The sequence below is a fragment of the Mesitornis unicolor genome, unplaced genomic scaffold, assembly GCF_000695765.1.
Source record: "Mesitornis unicolor isolate BGI_N332 unplaced genomic scaffold, ASM69576v1 scaffold16821, whole genome shotgun sequence".
NCBI classification, from domain to species: domain Eukaryota; kingdom Metazoa; phylum Chordata; class Aves; order Mesitornithiformes; family Mesitornithidae; genus Mesitornis; species Mesitornis unicolor.
The window spans coordinates 29,509-38,589 of record NW_010164616.1 but is presented as its reverse complement, the minus strand read 5'-3'; the positions used below and the strand labels follow the sequence as shown (position 1 = coordinate 38,589).

The 9,081-nt window shown below is 40.0% G+C and overlaps 1 protein-coding gene across 1 annotated transcript in view; it reads right to left on the bottom strand.

Moving 5' to 3' along the window:
- Window positions 1–8,595: 8,595 nt before the first annotated feature.
- The window catches only part of LANCL3 (LanC lantibiotic synthetase component C-like 3 (bacterial)), a 4,075-nt gene continuing 3,589 nt past the window's right edge, over window positions 8,596–9,081 (bottom strand). The window contains exon 4 of the mRNA XM_010194376.1: window positions 8,596–8,777. Coding sequence (XP_010192678.1) covers window positions 8,618–8,777 — 160 coding nt within the window. The 3' untranslated portion in view covers window positions 8,596–8,617. The remainder of the gene's footprint in view (window positions 8,778–9,081) is intronic.

Below are 9,081 nucleotides of genomic sequence, written 5' to 3'. Positions count from 1 at the left end.
AACCACCGCTGAAGCGCGGTGCTGCTCGGCCACCGCTAGGGGGAGCCGCCGGCGCAGCCGCCGCCACCGCCCTCACCGCGGCCTCCATCCGGGAGGGGCTGTGGAAGGCGCGTCGGGGGGCGGGGCTTCTCCCCGGTTTGTGAGCTCGGCGCTGCTGGGCTTGATCCTGGCAGCGGCGGGGCTAGGGGGTGCGTGGGGGAACGCCTGCACATCACGTCCCCTTTGGCCGTAAAGTACGTAACTGAGCTGAGGGGGGCAAGGTAGGGCTGCTCCTCAGGGGAGCTCGTAACGCTGGAGAAATGGGCTGAAAGAAGCAGGCAAGGGCTAAGTCCTGCACCTGGGAGAAAATAACCCCATGCACCAGTAAAAGCTGGGAAACAGCTGGTTTAAAAATTAAAAAAAAATATGCAGAAAAGGAGCTGTGTGTCCTGGTATCCCTCCCCTGATGCACCTCCTTCAAAGACCTCCTGACCACATCATTGACCCTGCTGGCAGAGGTGCCCTTTTACCACTTTGTCAGGTGGATCTTATCCTTGCTTGTCAGGCCTTTTCCCTCAAAGGTTCCTAGGATCACAAAACACGAAGTCCTGCTGTGACACCAGCTGCTGGCCAGCAGCATTTGCTTTATGTCCCTGAGCCTTTCCTCCTCACCAGCGGGAGCCAGGAGACCACCCCATGCCTTTCTCCCTTGCCACCAGAGCCGTGGAGTCAATCTGGATGAGGTCACCCTGGCAGCATCGCTGATGCCTGCATGGACAAGCAGCAAAAGGTAACAGCCCAAGGTCAAGACAAGGCTTTGCAGTGTCTCACAACACTCTGAATGTGATCACCTGACAAGAAACAAAGCTCCTACAGTACCAAGTCAGGCTGGCAGATGGTACCTGTATCCTGCACAGAAGGAGTCTCCAATCCCCACCACTCCTCTTGGTGCAGGCCCTTGGTTCATGCTCAGCTGGCTCTGGTACCTCCCCTCATCAATCCTGTTTCTCCTTGCTTGTTCCCAGGTAATCGCAGATCTGCATGTGGAGATCCACCACAGACCTGAGACCTACCAGGAGCACAACAGGGAGGCAAGATAGGAAGTCTGAGATGCTACTAGCCTATTAATGGGATAACACTAATGGCTACTTCCACATGTCTGCTACTATTCTTCAGTGCAACTTAGGTTGTCACCAGATATATTAATAAATGTCAATAGGCCTTGGGCCATTTCTTGAACTGCTGCATGGGGAAATCCGGTGTTCTGTTGCTCACCTCTGGTTGAGCTCAGCTCATGATGGCAAAGATGGAAACGTTGTTATGGGCAGGCCTAGGTGAATTTCATGCTCTAATGCTCTTCACTGGGAGTTGAAGGGCTCTGCCTGGAAAGAGAAGAGGCCATGTGTACTAAGATTTAAGCAAGCTGAAAATAAAACACCTAAGTGGGTAGCTTTAGCCTACAGGCCAAAAGGAACTTGACTTCTTTTACCTCATGATAAACTACTATGAGGTAGTTTTACACAATTGCTATGTGCAGCCTGGATCTTTTCTCTCATTCTCAGATGAATGATTTTGCCTTTGATAACACGGTACCATTGAAAAGCTTTTGGAGCTCTGAGTCGTGACTGCTCCAGAAGGAAAAGTTGCCAGCACTGTGAAAGAAAAGTACAGAAATAAGCAATTCAATGCAAAATCATACTGCTCAAGGTCGGGCTTTTATTTAAGGCAAAATATAATCACAGCTTTAATATTGATAATATGGATATACACAATTTGTTCTGCCACTATGAAGCTTAGTAATATCACTGCTTTTAAAAAGCTATAAAATCTAGTTTCTATCATAATCTACAATACAAAACTAATACAATAGACACATTCTGAAAGATCACAGTGTTTAAAACATTAGAAGAGCAGGGGTCCTGCTTTTAAACAATAAGGTGCATTTCTAAAGAATCAAATCAATCTTGATTCTATAGGGCCCATACCATATTATGGCTGCAAATGGCTATTACACTGAGATACAAATCTAGGGTGCGGCATGTACTTAGGAAACGAACACTGTTTGTTGGAATATATTGAATAATCAAGTGTCACCAAAACAAATGAGACATGAAATAATGCCACTTAAGTACCCTGTACTTTTTATTAAGATTGGCATTCATGTATATTACAGAAATCCTGAGGGAAAATGGGAATAAAACTGCTATCAAATAAGGCCTTGTGTATGCAAACACCTGTGCCTTCCTCTTGGTATACAAACAAGCCTTACTAGTTCCCTAAGACTCGTGTAGAGGAAAGTTTGCAAGCTTGGGGCCCAGAATGATGCAGTTTTGCCCCCATTTCACACCTGTGGAAGGACCTGGCCTTGTATGCCTGAAATCAAGTGGAGATTCACCACTGACATCAGCAGGTGGCATATCAGGCCCTTAAAATGAGCACAGGAGGCCAAATCAGCGGCAACATCAGACCATTATTAGAAGAAATGTTTGTTTTCTTATGTGTGGTCATGGCAACGAAGACAGAAGCAGAGTTCAATTTCTGGTCAGACAGCCTTTCTCTTGTGTATGAAGTAGAAATAAATGTTTGAATAAGATTTGTTTTCTATTCTCTATGGGATATAACTGACTTCAGGACTTCTACATTTTCTGGAGAGTAGGCGTGTACAGTCATGCAGTGCTGTTGCTGAATATCACTGCACTATAAAGTATCTTTTATTAAAATATCATTATACCACTAGGCAAAATGAGGTTTTAATTCATTTTCTGCCATTCTAGTTGGTATTGCTGTACTTGACCTAAATGCTTCCACCTTCTGAGTCATGCAATGAACAAAGTAAAAGGACTCCCTTGTAAATATTAAAAATAAGTATGGCCTTATGTATTTTCAAGCAGATTGCTATTTATAGATTGACTTTTTTTCAGATCATGATGTATAATTCTAAATATACAGGGTACAGGACCAACAGTGACATCAGCGACAGCACGAATTAGTCAGGAGGCTTAATAATGCAAAGGCAGGTGGAAAAGTTGGTGCACGCTGGCTTCTTGGGTCTAATTTTTCATACTGCCTAAGCATCGATAGTGCACATCACTTCTACTCCATGAAATGATAGGAGTGGGCAGTAGGTTCAGCTGCAGGCAGCTCCTTCACAGGCAGACTTTTTTCAGCACATGGTGACTTCGCTATAATGGCAATGAAGTGCTGTTCAAGGCAGCTAAAACCTGTTCAGTGCAGACTGTACCACTGTCTGTGCAATGAAGCAAACTGTGCTATTCTCTTGGAAAATGCCTATTCACATCTCTAAATTGCTGTATTGTTTTTTGGGCCCTGAGCATTTCTGGCGTATGGCTTTGAAGTATGTTGTTCCCTCAGTAATGTGATTTTTGGTCATTTTCTTACTTCTTTGCAATTTAGGACATAATAGTCCAGGACATATTTATATAAACTCAAATGTCTTCTCAGAGCAATCCAGGCTGTGCTATTAGCCAGCAATTGCTCATTAGTGTACTTCTTCACTGGAAGATTACTCTTTTAAATCTACAGGCCAATTCTTATTCCTGATATACTCATCTTCCTACAGATTAGAATATGCACTCACGCCAGTGAATATTCAAGATATGTAGGAGATTACTGCACCTGAGATTTACTTGGCAGACATCAGAGATATACTCTGTCCATGGATCTTAGAGGTCCAAGTAACAAGGATATATTCTCAACATGCATGCATATGCTAAAATAGGTCACTGGTTGCATAAAACACGCAGTATGTTGGCAGATGCTCTAACTGTATAAGCAGATAACAATGCAAGTATAAAAATTTGATTTCCTATGAAAATTTGCATTCGGACATATTGCACCTGTGTGTTTCTTAATACATCTGATACCTACATTTCATTTTTTTCTACAGCATTTTAAAAACTAATCAGTATTCTCATCATATTCTCTACATGTCCATATAACATGGATATCAAAGTGGCATTACTTAACTTTACAGAGTTGCCATAAGGATGTACTTGGATAAATTTGTGCATATTTCCCAGAACTATTTAAATGTTTATTTTTGATTGTTTAGCCATTTCACTTGGTTTTGATTGTCTTAATAAAACTGAGTTACTAGAGAAGCGAACATGCTCCCTAGAAAGTCTCTGTTACATTTAATGTTGTAAAACATCAATGACAGTTCTTAAACAGTACAATGATTTTTCCTTAGCAGGTGGGAAATGGCAGCGCCAGTGAGAAGAGACCACCTAGGAGCATAAAATAACGTAATGCAAACAAGTGGAACACCCCTCTTAAACAAAATTAGTCAATCTTATTTTCAAGAACAAAAGACCTGGGCTGCTGCTTCAGCCTTCTGAAGTTACTCATAGATTGGGAAAGAAAGGCAGGGAAGCTGAAGGAAACAACGATGCAAACAAAGCAGATATTGAAAGCAGTGGCACAAAATGAATACGTTATCATGCTGAGAAGCTGTGAGTAGCAGAAAGAAATGAAGATATATTTGTTAGAACTGTACTGTTGATGAAATATAATGCATCTGGTTCTATGAATCCTGAGATCACTAAATCCGGACATTACAGATCTAGCTTCCCCCAAAACTATTCTGTGACAGTAATCTATGGATGACCTACCAAAAGTCGTAAGTAGTATATAGCTCCTTAAACTGATTTGTAATCTACAGCTTTACTCACAAACAGCACCACACAAACACAGGTACATCACAAATAAGCACCACTACCCACACAATGCATCCTCTTTGCTTTAACAGCATAATCAGAAATACTATTATATCACTTAAATTTCTATTGCCTACACTTCGAAAACTAAACACAGCCAAGAAACTAATATGCAAACGTGACGTAGTAACTTGTGTTTTACTCTTTGAAAGAGGCTTCTCAAGTTTCTGGTAACACAGTCTTTTGTCAAAACACCATGGCAGAATCTGTTCACGAACACACTTTTTCAGTCTATTAGGGCCCAATTTGGGAGCAGAAGGAGACAGCATCCTGCTGAGAATGTCTAGTAAAGGTTGCATTATCGATTTCTTGAAGCAGGAAGGAGGGAACACAGAGGACCTTGCTTTTTTATTACACTGAAAAGTGCTGATGGCTGTGCTCAGGTTCCTTTCCTGTCAATGTCTTAAAAGCAACAAATAAAGGTTGCAATAGCAAGTATGTAACAACATATATAGTACAAAGGAAAAAAAAAGCAGAGACACAATTAAGAGGAGGAAAGATTAAAAACCCTGCTCATTTAATGACTGGCATTTTCAGAAGAGCCCTAGGGTACATTTACAGCATGTTGAGAAGCTGTGATTACAGCACATCTAGTAGCCACCTTAACCCAGCAAGGTCAGGGAAGAAAAGCCACAAAGCTCAGAGAATGATCTCAAACTGCCACGTCTGATGAAACAGATGAATAATGATGTTCCAAGATTTTACAAGATGTATCCCATGAGACTGGATGCTTATGTTACTGTTACTGATCTTAAGTGTCAGTCAGCAAAGTTTGCGTGCTGCCCTTGCCCTTGTCAGTGCCAAACTCGCGTAACTTGTAGAGAGATGTCTGGGACTCAGATTTTGAAAACTGGGTGGTTGCATGGGTCGTCTTCATTGTGGAATGGACTGACTTTTATTTGATTAACTATTTTGTTTCTCCCAGGTTTAGTATCAAATGAAGCCAAACATGTGGCTTCATATACGGAGAAGGGCCGCAGAGACAGATTAGTTCTGCAGGTGCTGTTGAACACAGCACAGAGCAGATCAGCGTCTCCTCTGAATGTAAATCAGAAGGAATTAATTCTCCACAGAGGGAAAACTACTAGAAAACTGACACCAAATTCTTAATGCATATTTCCTGCCATGTATGAAGAATTACATTAAAAGATAAATGCAAACATGACAGCTGGAAATTAAGCATAATAAATTGGAGTCATTTTATCTACTGCTATTAGGGTAAATTTTAACATATGTGGTATATTACAATATCAGCATCCATGATTTGGCAGGATCTAAGTTACTGTACTGATTTACTGTGCTCTAGATCTTTTGAGGTTTTGGCAAAGACTTTCTTCTTTAAGCATCTCCTGAGAAATAACTAACTGGAAACAATTAAATGTTGTGGCCCACTGATAATTACAAAGTAGGCACTGGGGACAAAATTGAAAGGTCATGATTACTATTCTGATATGTGTAGATTCAGTTAAGGCTTAAATTTGGAGTTGTTTGGGGTTTTTGATGGTGGAGTTATCAAAACACAAGGCAGTTTTGTTTTATGTTTGCATCTCTAAATAAAAGGATTGGCAATAAATGTAGGATTGCAACAGCTTGAGTCTAGATCATGGCAGAACCTATTTTTCTGTCTTACAGGAAGATAGAATACAGTTAGGGCAGCTATCTAAATGCTGTGGCACAAATGCTGTTACTTACGTGTTTTAGCTGAGCGACATTATCCTACAATAAAAACTGAGACTTAAAAGCTGTTGACCACAGGGGAAAAGTGGATAAGCCAAGTTTTACCTTCCTTAAACATTTGTTTTAAGAGGTTGCAGTTACAAAATGTATGAGCCAACCGCCTTACAGAAAGCAACTAGATAAAAATGTTAATGGACTCAGCATCTTCACTACTGACGACTGACTTTGCTCGCATCTAACAGGAGCATTTCAACACGGCTGGGCAGAGCACGCATACATCTCCATTGACTTTATGACTGAGCCTCACATGTATGCCTCCCTGTGAAATACATCCTCTCATGTGTACAAAACTCACTGCTCAGAGTAACAAAGTAAATTACATTAATGGCTTTCTTAAAAGACCTTTTATGTCACAAATGATAAACATGTAACAACTGTATATTGAATTTTAACATTTCCATTCACCAAAAAATCCCTAAGTTCTTGACAAACTAATACAGAATTGCATTGCTTTATTCACCAATGAAATATGGTTATTTCTATGATTAAGCAATTATTAGAGCTGTACAGTGCAAAATAGCAGAAATCCTAATCTACAGCTAATAATAATCCAAGCCATCTCATTAAAATAACAGTGGCAAGACTAGGAATGGGATTACTATATTAAAATGTGAAAGGATTGCAAGACCTGGCTCCAACTTACAGCCTGATCAAGGCCCACTGAAATTAAATGGGAACTTTAATCCATTAGGCATTAAAAATAAAGAAATTGTAATCTCCTCCAGTTGAGAATGCAGGAAGAGAGACTGCATTGTTTGGCAGTGCATGTAGGTCAGCTTTGTCACCCTAACTGCAATTTCTGACATACTGTCTTTAAAGGTAATGGCATTACCTTATTCCCATATAAAGAAAAATAAATAAATAAATAGTCAATATTTTTAAATATAGTACTTGGTTTTTTTATACTTTTTTAGTACAAATCTATGTTAGCATTTTCTTTAGCTTTAAAGTATCATGTCATACATGTAATACATATAGAACAGCACATAATGGCAACCTTAGTGCTAGTGCAACTAGTGCTGAGCAACCCATTTATTTCTATAGCTACAAATCCTTTGGGCATATACATCATTTTGTTAACAAGAAAGAGTAGCAATTTTGAGGTTTGCTATCATTTTTTTTTTTTTTAAGATCAGTATGCCATCCAAGGTCTGCATTCAGTTTGCAGGGTTTGTGGTGAATAATTCATTAAGGAAAACATTTTCCATTCTCTGAAATATGTATGTTATTGTTCAGAAATGCTGCTATAGGTGATTATTTTTTAAAGGAAGCTTTTGTATCACTGAACAGTACTTATCTAGTAGTGCTGTACTGTGAAGAAAGCATCTGCCTGCTGTATCTTTGCTACAGAGCTTTTCGATCTAAGTCTTCTCCATGGCTCCACTCATCTTCCCTGGGACAGGGAAAGTACTGACAAGCAGTGACACGGTTACAGGGAATCAGTAAGGAGACCAGCTCTCCGGCCCAGACTGAGCTCTGAAAGGAAAGGTCAAATTCAGTTCTCATTGACACACATGAAACTCCACGAGCCGAAATGAACCTGTGGAACTGCAGGCTGAATATGTAGCTATCTACGTAACTGTCATTGCATGTACATGAAGATGAAAGAGATCGAAGATACAGGCATTTCTAATACATGTTACTAGAACTAGTAGATGTGGTTTAGGTAAAAAATCCCCAGATTTTGCCTCTGTGCAGTGTAGTGACATATCTACAACACCCTTCCAGATAAGTGCATTGCTGCACGAAGACTTGTTTTTGCAGTCTTGTTTTAATTTCTAAAACCTACTGGATGCATCACTGTTTCTTCTTTGCATTTCCCTGTAATTCTAGCTTGCTTTTTTTTCTCCTGTGTAACCTTCAAATTAAAAGTTTGATAATGCCCCTTTCTCATTTGAATAATTAGATTTTGCTTCTTATTACAGCTAAATATCTACCCCATCAGATTCAATCACTTCCCCCTTTTTTTTTCTTCACTGATCCATTTTTTTTTGACCACACACTTCCCTCCCAAAACCCCAGTGTATTTTTCACCTGACTCCTGGCTACGTTAAGGCTAGCATTAGTGGTACCACTGGCTTGTAAATATCCTCTTGACAAATAAGTGAAACCGCAGGTGCCCTCTCCCATCGCCATCAGGATGTAGCCATGGAGAATGTTACTCTCTAAACAAAGACACTGAAGAGAGGAAACTCGGCTTGGTTGGGTTGCAGCAAGTCAGTCAGGAAACACACCGTTCCTGAGAAACCTTCGTACAGACTATATACACTCTCTAATGCCCGGGAACCAGCCTTAAATTCTTCTGTAAATAAGAACTCTGCAAACCTAAGAGAAAAAAAAAAGTCAGTTATTTGATGCCCCTCTATGTCTACTCACTTCTTGTTTCAAAACATCATTATAATAAAATTCCATGATTTAAAAAAGTAGAAACTTCATTATTTAACCTTATCTGCAAATTTTACACTATCCAATTTCCACATGAAAGTGAGGTCCATTAGAGCAATTAGAAGAGATGAATCTTTGCAATCTGTATGTGCATTATGCTTGTCTAAGAGCTATAAACTTTTTCTGATTTCTCTAAGACGTATCATTAAAGAAATACTTTTAAATAACTTTTATCTTGGTTGTT